Source organism: Lonchura striata, chromosome 1, assembly GCF_050655825.1.
Source record: "Lonchura striata isolate lonStrDom1 chromosome 1, ASM5065582v1, whole genome shotgun sequence".
Classification (NCBI taxonomy): Eukaryota; Metazoa; Chordata; class Aves; order Passeriformes; family Estrildidae; genus Lonchura; species Lonchura striata.
Window position 1 is genome coordinate 31460409 of NC_140703.1, and position 24886 is coordinate 31485294.

Genomic DNA, 24886 nt, shown 5'->3' on the forward strand with positions numbered 1-24886 from the left:
TTGAAACTTGAAGCACTTTTTTTTCCTGTCTAAAACAAGCTCTGGAGTGTACTGTGCTGGCTGTAAAGGGTAGAGGCTGTAAAGGAATTTTAGATTTTCATTTACAGCCCAGTCACAGTACAGCTGGTTTGTGAGGGGGAGTCTAGAGTATTAGTGACAGATATTTTAGCTTGTATTTTGGTCTTGGCTTGTAGGCACTGGCTGGGCTAAGGGTTCTACCTGGTGTAAGTCTTTGAACTCCTTTCTGCAAGGGTCTTAGATCTAACTTGCTGCAGGGCTAAGTCTGAAGAACATGAGCATGATGAACATGCTCTTTCTTACGTGAAGCTCACTTGGAAAATAAAAATGTAATGATGTGTTCCTAGTCCTAAATGAGTCCCCATACTGACCCCAGCAAAACCATGTACTCCTGCTGGTAGCCTCAGAGATGCACAGCATTGAATAGGCCACTATTTTTTCTTTTATTTTTTCCCTAAAAAGGGGTCTCTGAAACATCTGATGAGGAGCAGTAGCGACAGCCCTGTGGCCATTAGGTTGCAGTAAGACTGAACTCCACCAAGGTCATCTCTGGACATGATGATCAAACAGGGTTTTCTGTGCAGAAGCATTGGACTCTCCCTCTCCTACACCCTTTGGATGTTGTTCCCAACTTTAAAAAGGGAGGGGAACGAAGAGGGGAGGCAGGCCGTCGAAAATTCTATTCCCCTCCCTTTTCCCCAAAGTCATCTGATTTCCCGAAAATACAGCCAGACTGGTGCGCTCCCCACGGCAACTTCAGCCAAGAGGATTGTGCAACTCTTTCTGGGAATTCCCCTTCCTGCCGAGAGCTTTCAAAGCCAGCATCTCACGCTCGGGGGAAGGCTGGGAAGCCGCATCCCACAGACAGAGGGTGCTGCGATATTGCGAATTAGAGCTCCCTTCCCAAAACTCGGCTTTGGGTGCGTTTGGAGAAGGGTGTGCACAGGAAGAAAAAAGAGAGAAAGAAAAGAGAAGAGACAAGAAAACCAGGCGTGAACTATGGAGAAAAGGTAAATTTTGCAGGCATTAGAAATGAGAACGGAGGATACTCCCCAGTGTCGTTGTTTGACAGCTAGAAGAGTCAGAACAAGGCGCTTCCTAACCCCAGGGTCTTAGCATAATTTTTGAGGCGCTGGGAAGAAAGGACTGGGTACTCCTGGGGGATGTGTTCTCTGTCTTAATTTTCTCTGCACCAACGTGGTGTCTGGATTCACTGGTGGTCATAAGGGGAAAGCACTGGTGGGTACCAAACCAGAGATTTTGTCCTTGTGGATCTCAGCCTCCCTTCTTGATGCTTGGGTTTGCTCTGTGCAGGAAGGGACAGAGGTATAAACTTGCTTTTCACACAAAACCTTGACCTACTCTCTCCAAGGTTGGATTTTAGGGTCTTCAACCTGCTTAGCAGACACACAGTCATCAAGGCAACATTAACCAATCACAGTTTTTTTGTCCCAGAGCATAACTCCAAAGTCCAGTTCCTGAAGGTTTTCAGAAAGGAAGAACTGCTTTTTCCAGATGTGGTGAGTTATTAAATCTCAAGGTTTATTAGTAATTGCATTCTATAAATCATGTGTTTGCCCTCTAAGGCTCTACTGATTTTCAAATCTGAATGTATCTAGAGCTCAAATAGCCTCCAGAACAGGGCAATGAGTAAGGAAGAGCACTTATGATCCCTGTGTGCAGCTCCTGCAGCTTTACCAGCTGTTACAGAGACTGAGACAAGCAGAGAACATGGCTGAGATTGTACTCCTATGTGGAAAGCTACAGGAGAAAGGCAAGCCCCACACAGCCATAGCACTGGCCTTTGAAACTCGGGAGGCAGGAGCTCTGCTGCAAGCCATGTGCAGCCAAAGTCTAGCTTGTTCACTGGAGCTGTGCACATACGAAAATGGAGAACACTACTGCCATGTCACCTTCCCTTCTCTTTCCTCAGGTCCCTGATCTTCTTCTGTCTCCCCATCTGGGCTGATGCGGCCTCTATGTATGGAGAGATCTTGTCACCCAATTATCCTCAGGTGTATCCCAATTATGCAAATGAAACTTGGCAAATCCAGGTCCCTGCGGGATATGGTATTCACCTTTATTTCACACATCTGGATCTCGAGCCATCACAGGACTGTGAATATGACTTTGTGAAGGTACTGTCTGTTCCTTGAGTGAGAAAAAGACAAGAAGGCAGGTTAGAGCACAGAACAGCAAAGCTGTGCACAAAGTCAGAGCTGGGAGAGGAGTTATGCACAGCTTGCCTGTTCTGAGCTCCAAGAAGTCCAAATGACTGGTTGTGTCTCCACTAGCAGTCATGAAATCCATTTGTTTGCTTTATAACCACATGAATGTTTTCTGCCAACTGAGTGTCCCATTTATGCTTCATCCCATGTTTTTCCATATTTGTAGGAAAAGTCTTCTTAACCATCACTGACACATCTCTATTGCAAGGCATATTCCCAACCATTGAAGTATGGGTGTAAAAAGACCATTTTCTTAGGGCAACAGTTGTCTGTTCCTGAAATTATTTGGAATTAATTGATGAGTGGACATAGATGATGTATTACAAACAGAAATTGATTGGAAAGGATGGAGGTTAGAAACAATCCATCTGTGTAGGGATAGTGGCCACTCAGATAAAGTGCTGTGGTCCCCGGCACCACAGTTTTTTATGATCCATGCACCACAGATTTCTTAGAGCCAGCTCTGCTCTACATTGTCCCACAAGGCACAAAAGATCAAGCACTTCCACACAAACTGACAGAAACAAGACCATGCTATCCTGCCACAGCTCTGTGTGAAAAGGGGCAGTGAGGGCAAGTGCAGCACCAGGACACCTTTGAGGAGGACCAAGGTGGGACGGAAGGATGAGTGTGCTCTGTAATAACCTGTGTCCTTTTGCAGCAAACCAATGAGCCTGTTAGGCTGCTCAGTGCACTGTCATGGTTGGTTTTGCTGCTTTGGAATACAGTTTTTTGGCGTTTTTATTTGGTACAAGTGGGCCTGAAGAAAGAATGTTAATAGCAAAGAGTGTGGCTTAATTTATATCTGAGAAAATAAGATAAGCATTTCACTGGGAAAGCAGTAGGAAGGAGCACTCTTCAAGTGTCTTATGAACATCATGAAACTGGCTCTTGAGGGGCTCCACGTGGCTGCACCTGAGCACCTAAAAGCTGAAAGACTCAAGTGTTGGTAATTCCACATGTTGCAGTAGTGAGGTGAGGTGTCTCTGAATTCTTCTGCAGATCCTGTCTGGTGGCTATGTCGAAGGCGTGCTTTGTGGGCAGAAGAAACCTCGTGCCCCTGGCTCCTGGATTGTGGAGGAATTTCGTGTCCCTTACAATACCCTCACTATGATATTCCAATCAGACTTTTCCAATGAGGAGCGTTTCACTGGTTTTGCTGCCTACTACATTGCTGTGGGTAAGGTTAAAACAGCCTCCTCTGAATCTCTGTAGTGTCCAGGCTGAGAGGAAAGATGACAAGAAGGGTTTTTCTTACAGAAATGCCTTATTTAAAGAGATCCCAGCAGACAGACCTGCATTCCAGTATGGCCAGTATAATTATTGTCTTAGGAATGCCTTTTCCTAGCTGTCCACTAGTGTTTGCTTCAATCTCTCCTTCCCTCAGGGCGCTCTCCTAATTTGGCTGATTCATATTTTCACACTTGCAGACTTGGACGAGTGCATGGATTTTGTGGATGAACCCTGCAGTCATTACTGTAATAATTATATTGGAGGTTACTTCTGCAGCTGTCCACCAGATTATTTCCTCTATAAAGATAACAAAACTTGTGGAGGTAAGAGATGTGCGTGATCAATAGCTAGAATTAATTTAGGCCGAGTTTGATATTGCACTTGGAAGACTTTATCAACCTTCTCGGCCATTTATGACGGATATATTTTGGGAGGCAAAACCCATCCCAAAGCAAATTTGAACTGCCATAGACAGTGGTTTGGGGAATTGCTATTAACATATTTGTAGCAACTTTATTTTTATTTCTGTGTCAAGAGAATTAAAAAACTACTGAATGACATTCTTGAAACGCTATGATGGAAAACCATCTTAGCATACTGCTGTGAATCTTTAAATCTCTAACAAAACAGGGAAGTTCCATAAGGAAACAAAAATTTCCAAGGGCCTGCTTTGCTTGAACAAAAAAGTTGCCAGATCACAAATGGTGCATGTTGAAAGGAGTATAATATGAGGACCTGAGAATGAGGAAAGGAAGCCTAAATCCCAAGTGGAGGGTAAAAGGGAGTTAAAGTCCCTGGCTAACTGAGAGAGAGAGTGGCCCTGGCTTCAGTTTCTTGGGAAGATGCAGTGTTGTGACATGGTAATTGCAGGTAGCTGGGCAGACTGGGAATGTGCCAGTGGAAGAAGGAGAGCTTGTCAGGTGCACGCACGGACCATTTTCTTTCCGAATCCTACTCATGTTCCTTCCTCAATCCTAGTGAACTGCAGTGGGAATGTCTTCACTGAGCCAACAGGGGAGATTGCCAGCCCCAACTATCCCAACCAGTACCCGGAGAACTCTCGGTGTGACTACCGTGTGGCTCTGAGCCCGGGCTACTCCGTGGTGCTGACCATTCACAGCGGCGACTTTGACGTGGAGCCAGCCGACTCCAAGGGGACCTGCCATGACAGCTTAACTGTAGGTGTGCAGCTTAGAGAGCTTAGGAGTCAGGGTGCTCCGACTCCTCATATTTAGAAGACTTTGGTACTGCTTAACTTTATTTTTCATTATGTTGTCTTTTGGAGTTTGTGGGAATACATTTGAATAGGTGTGCATTGAGTGTGTATCTTAATAGCTCTCTCAATACATTTGGCATTTCTCATTTATTCTCGTTTGATATTTTCCCAGATTGTCTCTGGAAAACAGCATTTCGGTCCATATTGTGGCAGCAAATTCCCAGGTCCTTCTGAAATCAAAACCAGGAGCAACATTCTTGACATAATCTTCCAGACAGACCAGGGCACACAACACAGAGGCTGGAAAATACGCTACTATGGGGATCGTGAGTAAACTCTTGGGAATGTGTTCACTCTGCTGTTGAGTTAGGGACAGGGTTTGTCCCAGGTCACATTTGTGGCACAGCAGCATGTCAACATGTTCACAGCTGCTGGTACTGAGTAAGGGTATGCCTGCTTATTGGGGGAAAAATATCACTGGGGAGAAAGAGGATGGGAGCTGGAAGCAGAGTAGATCTTGAACCAGTTCATTGCTGATTTCCACCTATCTTTTCAAAGCTGTAACCTGCCCCATGAGCGTCATCTCCAACTCTGTTCTTGACCCAAAGAAGGACAGGTATATCTTAAAGGACATTGTGAAGGTGACCTGTGTGGAAGGCTACGAAATTGTGACGGTAAGTGAAATAAAAAAGCACATGTCCCTCTGGCCTGCCCAGCAACATCTGGAGGCCATTCCCATCAGGGGTCCTGAGTACTTTTGGGAACCCCAAAGATTTCAACACAGCAGTAATAAGAGGAATCCCCTTCCAGCCACTGCAGCATTTTGAGGCCTCTCCATTGGAACACCTGTGTCAGATGTATTTCATGTCCAGGGACTTACATGGATCATATGTTTTTTTTCCTAGCAACGAGATAGCATCACAAGTTTTGTCTCCAGCTGTCAGGAAAATGGTGAATGGAGCAACTCCCATTTGAGCTGTGTTCGTAAGTGACCTGTGTCTGTATCACGGGAAGGGAATTGGAATGAAGTGTTTAGGCTCTAGATCCACCATATCTCCAGATTAGGAGGATGCTGAAGTACTGGGATGTGAGCATACTGAAGGGACAGAGAAAGTGAGCCCACATGACTGCACAGGGATTAGAGACGTTGAATGCTTCCCTGTCATACAAAATAATCATATTGTTGAGTGAGGGTGCCCCTTAGATTGTATTTGATCCCTTTTGTTTCTTCTCCACAGCTGTGAACTGTGGTGATCCCCCTCCTGTTAACAACGCCCAAGCCTCATATGTCTCTGAACTCCAGGAGCCTCTGTACACAGCTGCTGTCCGCTATCAGTGTGAGGCACCCTACTACACCCTGGAGAACAAAGGGCATGGTGAGCATTGCCTCTGCTGCACAGTCACATTCCTTTGGTTAAAGGCCTAAGGAATGGCTCTGGCACCGTCGTGGGGCTGGGATTTTGTGCCATCAGGTCAAGACTGGTGTGGGGTTGCAGGCAGTAGTTTAGTGCTGCCTCTGCGTGTAATACACTCTAACAATGTTGACTTAAATGCATTAGCAAGTCCTCTCTCTGTTTGCCTTGCGAGTGAACCATGCAGGTTTTTGTCACATGTAGCACAGAGTTCTGGTGGAAAAGTAAAGAACTCAAGAAATCTGTTAGATGAGGTTTCTCCCAAAAAGGGATAGAAGTACCCTGGTAGGGAGATAACAGCAATGTTTACCAAGCTGTGCTTGCTTTGGAAATAAGAAGGTTGATCTATCATGTACAGTAGTGCTATTTAGCCTGTGTTTATCTTGATTGTGTCATTATGGACCTCTTTTTTCTCTCGTATTTTCCAAGTGATATATCAGTGCTCAGCCAGCGGAGAATGGGTCAATGAAGAGATGGGAACAAAGCTACCAAAATGTGTTCCAGGTACTACCAAATACTATATGGGCATGCAGCATAGGAAGAACACTGCTTCTTTCATCTCTGTATTTTTCTTTTCTTAACTTCCAGCTGATAGAGAGAATTTTAAAGCCTGTGTACTGCTCAGTTTATCCTGGCAGAGGAGGCAGCATGACTTGGCCTAGTTGTGCATGATGCCTGTTCACTCCTTCAAAGCCCCAGATCCTCACTGGCAAAGTACGAGATCCAGGTGGAGGAGATTCAACTCTCTTTAAAGTTCAGTCACAGCTTAGACCGTGATTCGGATTATACAAGTACACAGTGAAAAAGGCAAACTGAAAGATAAAGCTCAGGGAATTTACTACCCGAGAGGAGGCTACAAAGACTATGAAGCCAAATTCTTCTCAGTGGGACACAGCAATAAAAGGCAATGACAGGCTCAAGTTGCAACAAAGGAAATTCTGATTGTATCTAAGGAAAAATGCTCCCCCAGACCACTGGAACTGCTGTCCAGAGAGGATGGCTAATCACTACCTCAGAGATAAGCAGAAGTTACCTGTCAAAGCCCCTGAGTAACCTGGCTTTGGAGTTATGAGGGTGGGGGGGGGGGGGGGGAGGGGGGGGGAAGGGCAGTTAGGGAGGAATAGGTTGAGCTAAAGGCACTGAGAAGTACCTTCCAGCATAAATCTTCATATGATTATGGGAAATCCTTTAACAAATCCTGCTTCATGCAAATTAGAAGATATCTGCTGGCTATAGTTCCTTAATCTCTGATTTTCTAACCAAGGATTCAATGCAAACAAGGTAATATGATAAGAAATCAGTTTCCTAGCAATGTCAGAATGATCATTCTTATTTATGTCCTTATTATTAACATTCTGCAAAATGTTACTGAACATTTTGCTCAAAAAGCATGGAGCATCTCTACATCCAGAAGACCCACAGATAAGATCCCCAGCTGCTTAAGATTTCACATACTTATAGAATGGAGAGGCAAAATGGTAAAACATCAGTAACAAACCTGAACTCTTAACCTGAGAGTATCTGGAGTCCACAAAAACAAACAAAAAACCCCCAAACAAACAAAAAAAAAAGCCAACAAACAAACCAACAAAACTAACAAAAATCCCTGACTGAACCAAACCAAAAAAATATATTTAAAGAGCAGTGTCATATTTTTAAGAAATCAAACAAGTATTTTTTCAAAGACAATCCCTTCATCTAAAGGGCATAATTCAGCAAGGAAAAATGCCAACTATAAGGCAATTAAATTGTGAGCTTTGACATACCTAACACTGTCAGGGTGACAGCTGATTTCTAGAAAACTGAATTTTAGAATGAGCATTTTAAATCTAAATTGAGTGTTTATAGTTTTTTTTTTTCCTCTAGAATTTTCTTTGATTTCTCTGTAAATACTAATCAAGCTCTGTGGCATAAAATATAAACATGGTTACTCAGATTCAAAAATTACTTAGAGGACACAGGAAGGAGGAGACTGTGGGCTTTTTGGCAGCACCAAAGAACTCCCTGTTTGTAACTGCTAATTCTCCCATCTTGTCTTTCTCCCATCTTTATTTCTTTTCTTTCCAGTCTGTGGGGTGCCTAGCAATCCCATCCGAGACACTGGAAGGATTTTTGGAGGCACCCGTGCAGAAAAGGGGAACTTTCCCTGGCAGGTGTATTTCAGTGACCCCAGAGCAAGTGGAGTGCTCATCTCTGACAGATGGGTGATGACTGCAGCTCACGTGCTGGATGGATATGACAAGCCCCCCATGTATGCTGGGGTAATCAATGTTCGTAGAGAGTTCCTGAAGTCAGAAGCCGAAAACCTTATCCCAGAAGCTTCATTCATCCATCCTGGTTGGAAGGAGGAGCCTGCAGAAACCAGGATAGATTTTGATAATGATATTGCGCTGCTGAAGCTGAAGGATCCTGTGAAGATGGGTCCAAACATCTCACCCATCTGTCTTCCTGGTAAATCACCTGAATATGAGCTGGAAGAAGGGACTCTGGGCTACATTGCTGGATGGGGTCGGAGGGAGAAAGGAAGACTCCCTGCTGATCTTTGGAAGGCCCAGATTCCTGTGGTGAACATGGACAAGTGCCGATCTGTGAAACCAGAGGGCTTTGATGATTCCGTTGCTTACATATTCACGGACAATATGATCTGTGCTGGTGGTGGCAAGGACAGCTGCCAGGGGGACAGTGGTGGAGCCTATGCCATCCAGGATCCTCTGAATGCCACCCGCTACTACGTCGCAGGGCTCATCTCCTGGGGGCCAAAATGTGGCACCTTTGGCCTGTACACCAAGGTGGTGCGGTACTTGGACTGGATCAGAGAGACCATGCGCGAGCACGAGGGCCAAGAGGCTTGGCAGAAATAGCTGTTTGTGCTTTCAGCACCGTCACCCTTTCCAAATGTGACCCTGTTCACGCTGTGTATACAATGGGCAATATATAACACATTGTAATTCTTCCTGTCTACGCTGAGTGGAGAGTCAGGAGTATGGATCTGTTTCTCCCACTGTCATCATGTCTGGGAAGGGAAATTCTCCTTCTTCCACTCATAGTAGTGTAAAAGGAAGACATTATTCCGAATAAAAGAGACTCCTTCTGCTTCCTTTCATTTTTTTTCTACCCTATTTTTCCCACTTGGAAAAGACCTAGCTGTGCCCCATTGAAACCTGACAGGGAGGTTTCAATGAAGACGAGAGAGAATAATGGTTGGTTCCCATGGAAGGTTCAGAGCCTGGTTTCTGATTTATGTATTTCCTGACCTGTTCAGAATATCTAACAGCATTAAAGAATGTCCAAACTGCCTTTTGTGCAATGTGCTATTGTGTCTGTAATGCCTTTCTTCTTCTCAGTCTAGACCTAGTTCTCCTTGAAATTCCCTAAATCAAGTGTCTAATCATATTGTGACCCTGTCAGCTTTCACCAAGCTGGAACTTGTAGTATCTCACCTCTCTACCAGTCTTTATAAAGTTCTTCTGAGATGGTTCCATCTCACTGATCCACCATTATCAGCAATGAAGAATTCAGACATCTGAATTAAGCTGAAGAGACTGGACATCTTCAAAAGAGTTTCATTCACCGGTCCTCAGGCTTCATTTTTTTCAAATTTTATTGAGTTAGAAAAGAAATAAAGCTTGATTTTTATCCCAAAACACTATCTTCTCTTAATTTAGGGAAGGAATGTTACCTGACATGTGTTAGAGGTATTTTCTGCTCCAGAAGGTGCTATATCACTCACAGATATCCTTCCACCGAGATGATCAGGGAACTGGTACAGATGGCATATACTGAAAGATTGAGTTTGTTCAGCTTGAAGAGGAGGAAGCAGATAAGAAGGGGCATCTAACTGCTGTATTCAGATACCTAAATTTCCAGTTGGGCTTTTTCCTAGCATGTGGGTCAGCACTGGAACAGGTGCCACAACAGACTGTCCCTAGATCTCTTGATAACTTTCCCTGAAGCTCTGAAGCTAGCCCCACTGTCAGCAGTGGATCAGACAGAGATATCTTCTTCCACCCAAAGTTTTTGTAGGAGTTTAAGAAATGGTGAGGAGGATGTGTACAGCTTTTGGGAGATTTCATATGGAAGGACCTTGAGTTTTGTGTAACAAGAAAAACATCATTGGATTGTTGGACTAGTAACCAAGTATCTTATATCTTGTTTCTCTCAATGATTCATAAGACTACAGTAGGTTATTTTACAGTAGAAAAACTAGTCAGGAAGACAGCTCCAGAGAACACCCAGAACACAAGAGAGGTTGACTTTTCTCTGAGTCAGCATAATTTTCGAGCTGCTGTCCTGCAGTTAAAGCTTTATTTCATATAGTATTAAAAAATCCATCCTCAATTTCTGATCAGTAAATTCTCCTGAGTTCTCTTCTCCATGAGACTGGTTGTTGTCTTCCTTGATTTTGGAATGTGGCACCATACAGACATTTTTGTTATTTTTGCCTCCCTTGAAGCCACCTGCAGTTTTAGAACAGGTAATCTAATGGTAGTGTTGGGACAGATAAGCAGCTGCCACAGGCCATTGCCAAACTGGAAACAATTTAATGGTAGGTAAAGCAATCCCTATACAAAGTCCGTAAGTTGCTTTCAGTGGTGAGAAGTATTCAGTTATTGTTAAAAACACAGACCAAAAAAAAAAGTAAAACACCTGGTTCATTGAGCAAGTATTTTAATATTCATAGACTCACTGATGCCAGTGGGCTTATGCACACTGTACCCAGAAGAAACCACCCCATCCTTCAAGGAAGTCTTCTTCCCTGCAACCTTCCCACAAAAGAGAGTACAGAAGTAGACTGCAGTAGTCTCATGATATCATCAGCATTTCGAACCATAACATGTTTGCTGTCATGAGATTTCCTGAGATAATTAACGCTTCATCCGTTTATAAGATTTGTATGAACCAGAATACCCACAAAGGTGTCCCCCAAGCTGCCAATGGTACAATCAAGCAGCATGGTGGCTTTCAGAAGTGCTCATGAAGGTTACATGCTTTGCCTGTTTGAAAAGCCTTTGGGTATGATGAAAAGCTTTGGCTATGATTTGCTGAGTCTGGAAATTTATATGCTAGTGGCACTTCAGATAGTTGGACAGCAATACCTAGTGCCTGTCCTCCTTTACTATCCCATTGATCCAGTCCACGTAGTTGAGGATCTTGGTGTAGAAGCCGTAGCCTGTGGCACAGCCGATTCCCCAAGAAACGATGCCGGTAGCCACCCAGCGACCACTTTCCCTGTCTAACACTGTCAAGATGCTCCCACTATCCCCCTGGCAGGTATCCTTCTTGCCTTCGAGGAGGCCAGCACAGAACATGTTCTCAGAGAAAACCATAGGGATACCTTTCTTATTACTGTCTAGCCAACTCTGACACTTCTCTCGAGAAACTGCTGGCAGGCTCACGTACTTCAAATCGCTTGAGATGCGGTTTTTATCCACACCAAAGCCGCTCACGTAGCCCATGTGCCCGTGCGCATAGAACGAGGTGTTGGTGGCATCTGGGAGACAGATGGGCAGCAGGGTAGGGCCCAGAGTTACTGGGTTTTTCAGCTCCAGCAGGGCTATGTCCCCGTTGAAGTTGTGCTCATCTTTGGGGTTGAAGTCTGGGTGGATAAAGATCCTACGTACAGGGTGGTTACCCATCCTGTGGAGCTCGTCTACATTGGTGTGGCCAAGGAAAATGTCAGCCTCTTCTGCCAGCTGCTCCAGGCTCACGTTATTCTGTACTCCTCCTTTGGGGAAGATGGTGTGGGCAGCGGTCAGGATCCATCGGTCACCCAGGAGGGCACCACCCCCCCGTCCATTGATGCCAGTCAGAGCCTGCCAAGGAAAATTGCCTCTCCCTGCTGATTTGCCACCCAAGATCCGCTGGACTTCAACAACAGGATGGACTGGCTTCCCACACACTGTGGAGAAACACAAGAACATGACATTTACCCTCTGTTTTCTCCTGGCTTTTCTCTCTCTTTCCTCACCATCACTGTTTGATTTCACTTTATTTTGGCTATCTGGATAGTTTTACATTTTCCGTCATAGATACCACTATCCTCACCCCCCTCCCTGCATGTTGTACCAGTTTTGTACTGATTGTAAACATGAGTCAGAAAATATCAAAGTCAGAGTTTTTACTGACCTGGCAAGCAGGATGGAATTCTCTTCTGGCCATCTTGATCCAGCCAGGTTCCCTCAGGAGAACAGGTGAATCTTTCTGTAGGATGAGAGGGAAGGGAATGAGACCCAGGCCTGCAGGCATGGAGTGGGAATAGAATAGAATAGAATAGAATAGAATAGAATAGAATAGAATAGAATAGAACATTTTCAAGAGATTCCTCAGCCCTTCCATCCCAAAGCACTCTTTTCTGGGAAAAGCTGCCTGTGGTAGGGTGTGGAATGTCTCCATCTGTACATCTGGAAGCACCTCAGTTCCAGGGGAGCAGTAAAGCTCTGGCACAACAGAAGAAAAGGCTGAAGGGCCATCTGTGTGAAGTCTTATCTTCACTGAGTCCACAGGTGTACAGAGCACTGTTTGACCTTATTTAGCCCAAAAAAGGGAGAGAAGCAGTAAAAGCATGGATTTTAGATTCAACCTTCTGGTGTTGGTATTTTGCAGAGAGTAGGATAAAATGTTTTGTCCCAGAAATGGGAACCAGATAAGTCAGTTACTATACATGGTAAGTATTTATTTCTGAGCCTAAGTTGCAGGTCAGCTAAACTTCACGTGTCATCTCTCAATACAAACTCCACTACCTCCAACACTCTTGCTTTTCTCAGAAAGTTTGTGCTGGTGACTAAAAAGAATTTTTATACAATTTGTCTTAACACTGAAGTAAATGCTTCTAAGAAAGTGTTTGCTGTTCTCTTTCAAAGTTGACTAAATTATGATGACTCCCCATCAGAATGCAGCTGAAGCTGGTATTTGCTTGCTCCTGATTTTTCTTCTGATGAGACTGATCTCTGAATCTATATAAAGGATTTAAACTCAGATGCAAAAATAATCAAATTGAATATTAGTACCAACTTAAAGAACTCTTTAGTTGCATGTCACCTCTCTCCAGTATGCAACACAACCATGTGTCCATGCTGGTAACTGTATCCAGGAACTTATTCAGATTAATATTTTTTTCTTTGTGGAGGCTAAATGAGCAGCCAAGGCAAGGAAATAATGAATTCCTTATCCTGTTCTTGGAATCAAAGGTCCTGCATCATCAAGTAATGTCTCAGGTGTAAAAAGAAGGCATGTGAATGGTTTTGAATGATGACTTAATTTTTCTGAGCTGCTGCATTTAAATAGATTTTTCTGCAAGTATGTTATTTAGATCTTAGATATCTCTGCAGCTGAATAATATTCTAAAGAGCTAAACAGCATTACACTGGAGCAGAGTGTGTGTTTATTTATGTGCCTCTGTAGCGACTCAGTCTGATGCAGTGAGTTTTATGAATTTTGGTGATTCCCAGACACCATGCCTCAAATTTCAGTGAAAGAATGAAATCTACCAGAAAGAAAAAAAATCCACTAAAAAAAAACAACAACCAACCAGACAAGCAAACAAAAAAAACCACCCCCCCAAAAAAAAACCAACAACAAAAAAAACCCCCATGACTATAGCTGAGACAACAAGACCTTCCACGAAAGTTAAGGGGAACATGGAAGAGGGATGTGATGGGCTCTGGGAATGAAGCAGAGTGGGAACAGGCTGAGACAAGAAGATTTCAGAGATACGCTGCAGGGTCAAGAAAAGACTGGAGAGTCTTCACAGGAGGAAAGCATGAGCACAAAGGGGAGAAGAGCCAATTCTAATTGGAAATGTGAGAAGGCTTTCCAGGCACAGGTCTCAGTGGTGTCTGAGTTGGGTTGGGACTCACCACCGCCTGTTCCGGTGACGATGTGGTAATAGGGCTCATTGCACTGGTAGGAGATCACTGACTGGTACTCATTGTTTGCAGGCTCCTTAACATAGCTGAATACACCATTGGTCAGGTTTTTGGGGATGCCACAGTTCACAACTACAAAAAGGAAAAAATAGAAGACATGAATCAATGGCAGACTGACAGCAAGTCTGGGCATTGGGGCCATGATGTGAAGGACCAGTTAAAACAGTGGGCAAAGACAGGTTGTCCCAAAACAGATCCCAGATTAGGATCTTTTGCTTTTAGATGCTGCAACATCATAGAAATGTTGAGTGATATTTTATGCATTTTTGTAAGGGAGGGAAAACATTTGAATTTTTGCAAACAGAAAAATGTGAATCAGTGGTGGACCTCCACAGGTCCTTCCAGACAGCACATCCATGAGGCTATGGCATGGACAAAGTGAGTCAGAGACGCTGAATTTCCCACATTCCTGGAGGAAGAAAGCTGCAGTAGGGGATGTTATTCCTGTTCTCAGATCACTCACTTTCACAGCGGGGCATGGGTTGATGCCAAGTGCCATCAGCCTGGCAGACAGCCGTGAAGGACACCAGCTTTCGGTCGCCCTGCATGGGAGAGAAAAATATCTGTTGGTTGTGCAGAGCCTTTAAGTCCTTCCCCACATGAAAATATTATTCTGTGTTTCCATCTTTTCACTGGTGTCCAATATCTGCCCCTCTGCAGTCTGTTCCAGTTGCTGTCTCCTCCTGCCTTCCCTCTATCCTGTATTTGCCACAGGCTACACATTCTTCATAGCAGGCCAGGATACCAGCAGCCAGCAACTATAAACCCACAATGAGCCAGAGGTGCTGCCCAGCCCTGGCAATAGGATGGCAAGGGAGGCAGGTAGCATCTTCTGCTTTCATCTTCTGATTTCATATCCTTCCAGAGAGGTGCTCTTGTTTACCAACTTTTCCTGGGATCTTCATCTACAGTCTTCTACCAGGGCTTCATGAAAGAGTAACTGCATAAGGAAGAGAGCTAGGAAAAGAGAAACTACTGGAAGAAAGCTCAGAGAAGCAAAGACAAAACAGAAATTACAAGAGGTTGCCATGAATGAAATCTTCAAAGGTAGTTTAACTGAAAGGTGAAAGACACAAACTGAAGACAAAACAGAATATGGCTGAAGGGAGTGGAGAAGGGATCTCACCTCCATCAGGTTATACCCAGTCTTGCAGCTGACAACAAAATAGTCCTGAAACTGATACAGAGGCTGCAGGTCTCTGATGATGGTAAATGGATCCCGTGGGACAGGCTGTGGGCACCGTATTTCTGTGACAGAGTGGGATAGATTAAGCTGGGATTAGCAAACAGTGTCAGTAGGCTGTAGTAGCCTCTGGGGGAGAAATCTCTTACTCTCTGAGGTGTAGTGGATCTTCCAGCCACGGCTGAACCCTGAGTCATCGGTGAGGAAGAGTATGTCCACCTCATTGCTGTTGGTTTCAACGATACCAGGTGGTTCCCTGCCACAGAATTCACCAATCTCTCTTCCTCGTGCTTGGATCTGATGAGGAAAACGTATCACAGGGATAGAAACAGAAACACACATGCCTCTCTGCCTCAGTATGCCTGTTTCAACCCAGACCAAGTTTACCAGAGCACCTGTGATGGTGAATAAGGCTGGCTGTCAGATCCATCTTTGCTTATGCCTTCACTGGCAGATCAGAACTACAGACTGACCTAGCACAAGCTCTACTTTTCCCTTATCTGGGAATCACAGCTGTCAGTCCCTGAGATTAAATCAAAGGGAAATTAAACTGGAAGAAGGATTTTTTTTTTTCCCTTCATCACTCACAGGGACCTATGACCCAGAGCCTCTGACCTCAGGACAGCAGTAATTAAATTCACTGAGGGAGAGACAAGAGCTCAGTCATTTGTGCTGGGGCATTCTGCTTGTACTGATCCCATATTTCTCATCTGAATAGTGGTGTCCCCACGATTTCTGGCAGCAGGGTTGGGAGGACAATTTGCTAATCTCAGTACCTTGAGCTGGTCATAAGGACAGTGGACTTGCTGGTGGTCATCAATCTCAAAGGGTTGCAAGAACTTGAGGGAGATAGACAGGCCATTCTGCAGACGGATGCTGTAGTTACACCGGAGGTTTTCGGGATAGGGCTGGGGATACTCGGGGCTGCTCAGGTACCCAGACGCCTCTGTGAACAACTCGCTGCTGCACTCCACTGGTGAAGAGGAAGAAAGGACAGGTCACATCGTGCGGCTGTGCCTTCTGCAGCCCCCCCATCTTCTTCCTAAGTCACTTCTCCCAACCTTCCTGCATGAAGGGCTCCTTCTCTGGAACCCTCTGATCTTTTACAATTTCTCTGTACCTTTGCACGAGTGGTGGTCACTCTGAAGCTGGTAACCAATCCGGCAAGAACAGAAGTAGCCACCCACATAGTTGTGACAGAAGTGCTGGCACTGAGGCCTTTCATTGTTCTCGGCAGCATTGTTAGGATCACATTCATCCAGATCTGAAGACACAGGAAGTGAAGGGGCAAGAGGAAGAAAGTGTTAAACCTCCCTGCTCTACACTGACAGTACTTAGAGATCTATATCCTTGTCTGAAGCTTCGCTATTTGCTTGGCAAGGAGGGAAATTGGTTGGAGCCACACAGGCTTTTTCCTACTTACCCACAGCTTTGTAATAAGCCAGAAAGCCCCTGTAGGGAATCACTGTTCCATTATCTTCATTGGAGAAATCAGAGTGAAATTCCAGGTGCATCTTGTTCCCCTTAGATACAAACTCCTTTCTTCCTGGGTGATTGCCTGTGGTTGACCCAAGCCGGCCACAGTATCGGCCCAAGTCCTTCTTGTCTGCTTTGATCTGTCAAAGTTAAGGTGAAATCAGTGTAGCCTCACAAGACTGAATCTGCTCCACACACTGATATTACCCAACCGTGAATTATCAGTGCTCCTCCCATTTCTATCTTTAACTCCTTCCCTTTCCTTTGTGGGAAGCATCAGAGGAGGCCTGGTAGATGAAGAACCACTGCACATGGTGGCCACTGGATTGCCATCTCCAGGCACCCCTTGGCCCAGGTATCTATGCACGTACCTTAACATAGTCATAGAAGCAGGACTCAGATGGCTCCAGGTCAAAGTATTTGAAGGTCAGCTTCACCACATAGCCTTTTGGGACCTGGATATCCCAGCTGCTGATGTTATCATTGGGATATGGCTTGGGATAGCTGGGGGATCTGATCTCCCCAAAAAAGGGAGAACCTCTTGGGACCGGACTGCAACCGATCATCCCAAAAAAGAGGAAGGCCCATGGGAGACAAGGAACATGCCTGTGAACATGACAAATAAACTATGACATTGCACGAAATTAGGTCATTCAAAATCAGGGGAGACTTCACAACTGACTTGTGCACTGTCCAGAAGAATGCAAACACAGGAGGCCCAGTTGCAGGACCAGTCCTGGCTCAGATCACTCAGGAACAAGATGAGCAGCTGAAAAGTTGAGCACTAACAAGGTTCCAGCAAGCCACTGTAGTAGCCTCTACAGAGAAATTCATTAACCCAGCAAGCAGCATGGAGAAGCATGGGTGAATTCCCTAAGTAAGGTCTGCATGTTCCCAGAAGCTGTAGGGCTGATTCTTATAGAATCAGGAGAAGTTTGGGCCCCCTTGACCCTGGGCCAGCGGGTTGTTTCGGGTTATCGATAGTTTAGGATCCTTGGCGAGGATCTGAAGAGCTCAAGCTCAGTTTGCTGTGGAGCAATCCTGCCAGTGTCTCTTGGCCAGCCCTCTACCAGTCACACATCCCTCTCTGTCCTCCAAAAGTCGGCACTCGCTTTTTTCCCTCTCATTCTGTGCATCTCCCCTCTTGCCCTCTGTCTCCCTCCAAAACGAGCTCACTGCCCAGAGCAGCAGCTTAGCCCCGCTGTCCTATTCTCCCCCCCTGAAAAGGTCTAAGCCCCAGGATCCCCCAGCCTTCCCAAGGCTGTGCCGGCGCGTCCCCCTGCCCAGAGCCCCGACTCACATCTCCGTGCGCTCGCCCCTGCCGCGCAGCCCGGCGGAGCTCGGAGCGGCGGCCGGCGGGGAGCCGGGGGCGGGCGGGACGGGAGGAGGAGGAGGAGGAGGAGGAGGAGGGAGCGAGGCAGGCAGGAGCGGGGAATAGAAAGCCGGACTGCGAACAGCCTGGCACCGGACCAGGTCCCAGCGCCGTCTCTGCTGCCCTCTGCTGCCGAGCGCCCCGGCCCCGGTCCGCGAACACGGAGCCGGGGGTGCCCCGGGGGTGTACCGGGGGTGTCCCGGGGATGTCCCGGCCTGGCCACGCAGAGCCGAGCTACCTCTTCTTGCCCAGGAGGCAAGAAAACGATTGCCGAAGACTCCTCCGAGGGCTTGGTCTGCAATCCAGAAGCTGTTCCGAGCTTGTTCCCACCGAAAATGTCCTCCTAGGAAGCCCCCACCCACCCCAATCTTCCTGGGCTGTTTTCTGGTATAGAAAGATGAGACAATTTATAGCCTTCACAAGTTATTTCGAACTTAAAAAAAAAATCAAGCTGAAATTAAGCTGTCAAAAAAGATAAGTTTTCTCAATTCTGACCTGCTGAAGAGCACTTCTGAGATGATTTTTTTTTTTTTTTTGGAGGGGGCTGGGGACTGGGATCATTTTCAAGAAAAGCAAGAAGCCTCAGGCACTTGAGTTAAAAAGATATTAAGAAAAATGAAAGTCTACAGAATTAAAGGCATTCTGAGAACAAATCCCTTTTCAAGGACCCCTCTTGATATTTCTTCTGCAAGCATTTTTAGGAGAACCAAGATAGATAGATAAGGCCCTCTATTTCATGGGGAAATGAGAAAATATAACAACTCAAAAACGCCTTTCAGGATTTTAACAACATAGTGCCCAAGACACATATTTGTGTCCCAGTTTTATGAAGTTTAAAATTTCTTGGCTCTCAGGCTTTGGTGTAAGAGATAAAACATCATTTTAGTGTTTTTTCTTAGAATTATGAGTGGCTTCAGAGAGGTTAGGAAGTGTCTCGCATTGAAATCAGAGGAAGTAATTCACAGCCACAAAAACATGTTGAATAAAGATGAAAATAGTGTTTAAAAGAATGAAGAAAGCATCTTTGGGATATTTATGGAAGTGTACTAGAGAACATGTTCATCAAATATCTTTGAATTATTATCCCAAAAAGATGACATAAACACAGCACAGCTACATCCTCAGTCCTGCTCCAGTGCTCCCACTGGTGGTGTTCCCCTTCAGATGCTCTGTGTAATCTTCTTCGTATTAGGCTGGGGCCAAGAAATACCACGATACCCGTTTTTCCTCGGAAGGACAAATGTGCCCATCTTTGCTTAGGGGCAGAATTCCTGTAGGACCACGGAACATATGTAGGACCACAGAAAGCCAAAACCAGCCCCCGTTTGCTGCCTGCTGGCCTCAGCTGCATTACAAGTGGTCTGGACAGTAAATACAGACAATATCAGACCAAAGTAGAAAAACTGTAGATCTTCAGTACACCAACATTCTCTCATGGTGCAAGAACCCTGCTTTGAATACAGTGTCTTGCAGGAGGTAATTGGAAAGAAATCTGCTCTACAGACTCAGAAACCGTGAAAATTTCCTCTGGCATGCAGACTAGATCCTCTCATCCACAGAGAAGGAGCTGGATACTTTATCCTCAAGCCTGAGTCAAGGAGGACAGAGAATTACCTGTTTGGCCTCCTACAGCTACATCACCTGCCCTACAGCACAGCAGGACTGCAGACCCAGGCTCATCTATAAACACTGAGCTGCTTCCCCAGGGAAGCTGGGTACCCTCAACCCTGTTGGTTTGACTCCCCAAAGTACCCAAAGGTTTGGTTGGAGCCTTCTGGGGACACTGCCATTTGGCTTGACCTTCACACAGTCAGGCCTGTGCTGTTCAGTGGCTCAGCACTCTTTCAGACAAATCATGCAGCTTTGGCAGCTCTGGCTGATAGGGAGAGGATGATCAAGACCAAAAGAAGGTTCAGGAGCCAAACAGTGGGTCTTTCCCCTGATATAAGATGGTGAACAGCAGCAACAGCATCTTGGCAGCCTATTTCTGTGTCTTCTAAATCAAGGAGCAAAACCAAGTGTAACACCCTGAGGGGTACACAGTTCTGCAGCACCAGCCACTCACCAATATCACACCTCCTCCCACCTGTGTCCTCCCAATATCACAACTTTCCCCTGCTTTACAGAGGCATCCTCACTTCCCATAGCCTCGTATCTCAGCAATGTAGTGCTGTTGGGAAAAGTCACCATCTGACTTAGGCATCACACATATAGCATGATTATGAAAGAAAAAACTGCATTATTCATGCTGGTAGCTACTACCTGAAGTCCTGGAATGTGTTGCAGTACTGTGCCCTCTGATTATTGTAAGTGTGGACGACATCAAGTGAGTATGATTCTTATCTGTGGTTCTGGCACAGTCCGATGCTTCCTGAAGAAGAGAGGCTCTCATGGATATATGATGGCTGGCAATGAGTCAGAAGCAGTCTGCTTGGCCTACCACCTCACAGGCTTACAGGAAAATTACGTGGATGGCAGAAGAGTCTGGCTAATCACCTGAAGGCAATAGTGTCTGCCATCCAACCACAATGTAGATGAGGAGAGGAGAGGAGAGGAGAGGAGAGGAGAGGAGAGGAGAGGAGAGGAGAGGAGAGGAGAGGAGAGGAGAGGAGAGGAGAGGAGAGGAGAGGAGAGGAGAGGAGAGGAGAGGAGAGGAGAGGAGAGGAGAGGAGAGGAGAGGAGAGGAGAGGAGAGGAGAGGAGAGGAGAGGAGAGGAGAGGAGAGGAGAGGAGAGGAGAGGAGAGGAGAGGAGAGGAGAGGAGAGGAGAGGAGAGGAGAGGAGAGGAGAGGAGAGGAGAGGAGAGGAGAGGAGAGGAGAGGAGAGGAGAGGAGAGGAGAGGAGAGGAGAGTTTGTATCAGCTTGTGGTGCAGGGCCTGGAATGAGCTGATTAGTTGTTGATCACAGTCTGGAAGGTACCAGCCTGGACATGGTGAGGTGGGTTTGGTGCTGGGCATCAGGAGCAGCTCTGAGGGCATTCTCGTGGCACAGAAGAATGCAAATAAGGCAACAGTGGAACCAGCTCAAGCTGCTGTCTGCCTTTTGCAGCTTCATGATTCAACAAAGGTCATGTGGAGGTTCTGTATGGTAGGAGAAGTGATGGGTTGAGCAGGTCTGCACAGAGCAGACATGCTGGATGGCCTGGTTCTGATTGCTCAATGGTTTTGATTGTGGCACTCAAACTGTGGACTGTGGATACTGACAGGGTGCTCCTGCCTCAAATGTTCTCAGATACAACCGTAAAGAATCAGAGGTTGACACTACAGGCACAGCTGCAGCTCCCCAACCCTTTGCTTATCACATATTCGGAAGTAATGCTTTTCTCATGGCACTCATCTCTGCAGTTCCCTGAAAAGAAGCTCTCCAGAAAATACTATTTTAAAATGAACTGTTGGCAGAAAAAATGCATTTTTTCAGCCTATAAAGGGCTTATATTTTAAAAATATGCCAACCTCTTGGTTCTCTGTGGCATCAGTAGCTGCACATTTATGTGTACCCTGCCCTTCAACCTTTTGTTGGAGGGCAACCACAAGCATTTTTCAGAAATAATTGCCTGTGGACTCATGCCCATCCCATCAGGTGTCATAATTAAAGAACACCTCTCTTTGTGGCATGGGTCTGGCTTTTCAGGGGACTTCGCCTCCTCTGCCCCTTGGTCTCCAATTGCAGATAGCCGTGAACCAGTGGAGCTATGATAGTTGTGAGGAGACTCCACCAAGAATGCCAGAAGGAATGCTGGTGGCTGTGAATTCTTACCCCATGAAGAGAGCCTGGCCCTTCCTCACCCATGGGACCTTCTCAGGAAGGTGGTGAACATGGGGCTGATTACTCCAGCCCTCCCACTTCACACCACCACATGAGAATCCTAGACTCTGAAGGACAGGTTCTGTTTCCTACCCATCCTACTTGAGGATCCCAAGAAGCTGTGGCTGCCCCATCCCTGGAAGTGCTCAAGGTCACGTTGGATGAGGCTTTAAGCAACGTGATCTAAGTGAAATGTCACAGAATCACAGAATCACTTAGGTTGGGAAAGACCTCCAAGATCATCAAATCCAACCTTTGACCGATCATCAACCTTTTCAGCGAGACCATGGCAGTAAGAGCCACATCCAATCATCTTGTGAACACCTCTGGGGATGGTGACACCACCACCTCCCTGGGTAGTTCATTTCAATGCCTGACAATGCTCTCTCTGAAGAAATTCTTGAATTTCACGGGAGGCCTGGAACCAAATGATCTTAACATCCTTACAACCCAAACTATTCCATGATTCTATGATCCCACGATCCCAGAAAGAACGTAGCACCCCCAGAGGACCAGAGAAGCCGGCAGGTGACGGCTGCAGAAGCAGCCTGAGCTCCCCTTGCCCACTCGGGCACCACCCCCGCATCCCCCCATTCCCGGAGGGCACGGCGGGGTTCGGCCGCGGTGGGGGCAGCAGGAGGAGCGCGGGAGCTGCGGGGGCCGGGCCGGCCGCGGGGCAGCCCCCGCCCCGCTCCTCCCAGACCGCTCTTATTCTGAAAGGAGCCCCGGCGCCGCCGGCGGCCCGGCGCCCTCCCCGCCCGGCCCATCCCGCTCCCCGCCTCCCGCTCCCCGCCGGCCCGGCCCAGCCGTGACCCCCGGCCGCCGCCGGGCGGTGGGCGAGGCTCAAGAAAACACGCTGCTACGGTGGGGCTCGGCTCGCTCGGGTCTTGTTTCTTTTTCTTTCTCGCACTGGGGAGCGCGGGTCCCGTCCGGGCATCTCTGCGGGGAGCGCTCACTTCACCTTCTGGAAAACCTGGACGCAGACCTCGTCTTCAGCGGTCATGCGCTGGGAAACGGGAGGCAAAAGAGGAGTTTAGGTGGGATCCCCTCCTGCCTCTCCCCAGTTCTGCCAGCCCTCCCGCTGCTGGCTGGAGCCTCGCAGGCCACACGCTGTTGTACCGCCGACCCTCCCAAAGTCCCTGCGGGTCTGGCTGCAGGGCAGGGAAGGGACATCGCCTTTGTTGAACTGTTTAACTTTGAGTTTAACTTTTAAACCCTGGAGGCGGATGTTTGTGTGAAGCTTTGGCTGCCCCCCGCAGAGCAGGGGATGAAGTCTTAGAGAAGGTGGAAGGAAACTGCAGGGCTGCCTCAGAGCCAACAGCACCCACACTGTGTCCCCCCACTCGCTGTGATTGGGATTTTGCAAACTGCACTGGACCCCTCCTCACCAGATGCAGCTGGTCCCCCTCCAACCAGTGCCTCCAGCCTCGGTTCCTCTTCTCTCCGAGCTGCTCGCACACCAGCTGATCCCCTTCCCAGGAGACGGTTGTCTGAAGGGAAGGAGAAGGGGAGACATGGTCCTGAGACAAGTGGATCGGGATGATACATGTTTCCAGTGATGACGCTGGCTGTTCCTCTCCGACACAATGTCAAATCCAATCCCTGATCTGGTGGCTCTTTAGTGGTTCCTTAGGACAGATGGTCTTTGTGGGAGGTGAATGACCCTCTGGCTTCCAAGCGCAACAACAGAGTTCTGCCAAGTGGCCTGACATTCTATCTTTTCAGGGCTTTGCTCCAGAGGATAATATCCTCCGGATCCCAGGGAACTGGTTTCTGGCTCTTTGCAGCTTATTCACTTTGCAGTGAGTGATTTGCTCATGCAATCACTTACTCCTGGACCTGCAGGGGCATGCCAAACCTGGGTATTGAGTCAAAAAGCAGAGCAAGTCCCTGAACTCTTTAGCACACCCCAATCCCTTGTGAAACGGCACTGCTTGGGTTTCTCACCTGGCACTTGCGTCCATCCACAGGTCCCAGGTCTTCCTCAAACTGGACTCCCAGGTCGAAATCCATAACATAGTCCCGCAGGGAGGTGATAGTGCGGATGACCATGTGATCACCCGTGTGGATAATCTCTTTGTCCGGCTTCAGTAGGCAGACCAGCTTTCGCAGGACCACGTTGATATCTAGAGGATGAGAGAGAGGGGAGATGTGTGGACGACCTGGGCCCTTCCTCCAGCAGAGCTCCTCCACTCTTTTAGTCAAAGGAGCATCAGCCATAGTACCTCTTCTCTTCTACTACCACAGCACAAAAGCGATGGTAGAAGACAGAAGGACCAAAAGGTTCCGAATTCCCTTCCTCTATTCCCTTTCCGACACTTAACTTTTTGGAGATACAGAACGGAACTCAGGGGGAGGAGGGAGCGTAATGGGAAGCGTTACCTAAAGCCCGCAGGTAATTGTCCATGTTCTCTTGGGAGACGAAGCGGTAATAGCCGGTGAGGTTGGGAGGCATGCCGGGGCAGTGGGACGCGGCGGACGGCGCGGAGAAAAGAGCGCAAGCGGCCGGGCAGCAGCGGAGCTGGGACCGAGCTGGCTCGCCGGGCGGACCGGTGTCTCTCCCGCGGTGCGGGGAGCGCTGCGGGGCGGACCGGTCCCCGCGCCCCCCGCCGCTGTAAGAGTCCCCGCGCCGGGGGGCGCGGAAAGGGCCGGGACGGCCCCTGCTCCAGCATCTCCGCCTCGGCTGGGCAGGACGTAAGGACGGCGAGTTACCTCCTCACCCTCCAACCTCCTCGGGGGCTGCTCGTATTAAACTCTGGACTTCAACCAGCGGCAAGGAACCCTGCCTGTCCTGCCCTTCCACACACCGTGACGCCGGTGTCTGGGAGCTTCGTCGGAGCGGTGCCCCGGCTTGCGCTCCCCACGGCGCGGACACGCCGTCGAGGAGAGGCGGCGGCAGGCTGGCAGCTCCGCCCTGCCGAGCCGGAGTCCGGGCTCCGGGTGCGGTCTGCAGCCCCTCGCCCCCACATCCCCCCGATCTCCACGCCCTCCTCGCCCCTCAGCAGCCGCCCCGCCTTCGAA

The 24886-nt window shown here is 47.4% G+C and overlaps 3 protein-coding genes across 3 annotated transcripts; 1 reads left to right on the top strand and 2 right to left on the bottom strand.

The window, feature by feature from the left end:
• The first annotated feature begins 887 nt into the window (after positions 1–887).
• On the top strand, positions 888–9404 carry C1S (complement C1s). The gene is made up of 12 exons (XM_085573292.1): positions 888–1028; positions 1474–1538; positions 1952–2156; positions 3249–3426; positions 3677–3802; positions 4458–4657; positions 4868–5021; positions 5254–5369; positions 5601–5679; positions 5934–6071; positions 6537–6611; positions 8175–9404. The coding sequence occupies exons 2-12, from the start codon at positions 1534–1536 to the stop codon at positions 8966–8968; spliced, it is 2070 nt and encodes a 689-aa protein (XP_085429418.1). The 5' UTR covers positions 888–1028; positions 1474–1533; the 3' UTR covers positions 8969–9404.
• Positions 9405–10758: 1354 nt separating this feature from the next.
• C1R (complement C1r) lies at positions 10759–18175 on the bottom strand. The gene is made up of 11 exons (XM_021549131.3): positions 17992–18175; positions 17063–17297; positions 16639–16831; positions 16336–16479; positions 15992–16188; positions 15365–15512; positions 15159–15280; positions 14496–14574; positions 13964–14104; positions 12234–12308; positions 10759–12006 (listed from the first exon to the last, which is right to left on the bottom strand). Coding segments are annotated over exons 1-11 (2139 nt in total). The 5' UTR covers positions 17994–18175; the 3' UTR covers positions 10759–11203.
• A 4561-nt stretch (positions 18176–22736) lies between these two features.
• RBP5 (retinol binding protein 5) lies at positions 22737–24481 on the bottom strand. The gene is made up of 4 exons (XM_021549132.4): positions 24248–24481; positions 23813–23991; positions 23254–23355; positions 22737–22871 (listed from the first exon to the last, which is right to left on the bottom strand). The coding sequence occupies exons 1-4, from the start codon at positions 24318–24320 to the stop codon at positions 22818–22820; spliced, it is 408 nt and encodes a 135-aa protein (XP_021404807.1). The 5' UTR covers positions 24321–24481; the 3' UTR covers positions 22737–22817.
• Between the last annotated feature and the right edge of the window lie 405 nt (positions 24482–24886).

What these genes read in the sequence shown, in the direction of transcription:
- C1S (XM_085573292.1), top strand. An exon ending in CCTGGAGAACAAAGGGCATG is followed by an intron (nt 6,072 to 6,536) that starts GTGAGCATTGCC and finishes GTATTTTCCAAG; the next exon opens with TGATATATCAGTGCTCAGCC. An exon ending in GCTACCAAAATGTGTTCCAG is followed by an intron (nt 6,612 to 8,174) that starts GTACTACCAAAT and finishes TTTTCTTTCCAG; the next exon opens with TCTGTGGGGTGCCTAGCAAT.
- C1R (XM_021549131.3), bottom strand. An exon ending in GATCCACTACACCTCAGAGA is followed by an intron (nt 15,281 to 15,364) that starts GTAAGAGATTTC and finishes ACTCTGTCACAG; the next exon opens with AAATACGGTGCCCACAGCCT. An exon ending in CGTCACCGGAACAGGCGGTG is followed by an intron (nt 12,309 to 13,963) that starts GTGAGTCCCAAC and finishes CTCATCCTACAG; the next exon opens with AAAGATTCACCTGTTCTCCT.
- RBP5 (XM_021549132.4), bottom strand. Translation starts at nt 24,320, where the DNA reads ATGCCTCCCAACCTCACCGGCTATTACCGCTTCGTCTCCCAAGAGAAC. An exon ending in CAATTACCTGCGGGCTTTAG is followed by an intron (nt 23,992 to 24,247) that starts GTAACGCTTCCC and finishes CTCATCCTCTAG; the next exon opens with ATATCAACGTGGTCCTGCGA. An exon ending in TGGATGGACGCAAGTGCCAG is followed by an intron (nt 23,356 to 23,812) that starts GTGAGAAACCCA and finishes CCTTCCCTTCAG; the next exon opens with ACAACCGTCTCCTGGGAAGG.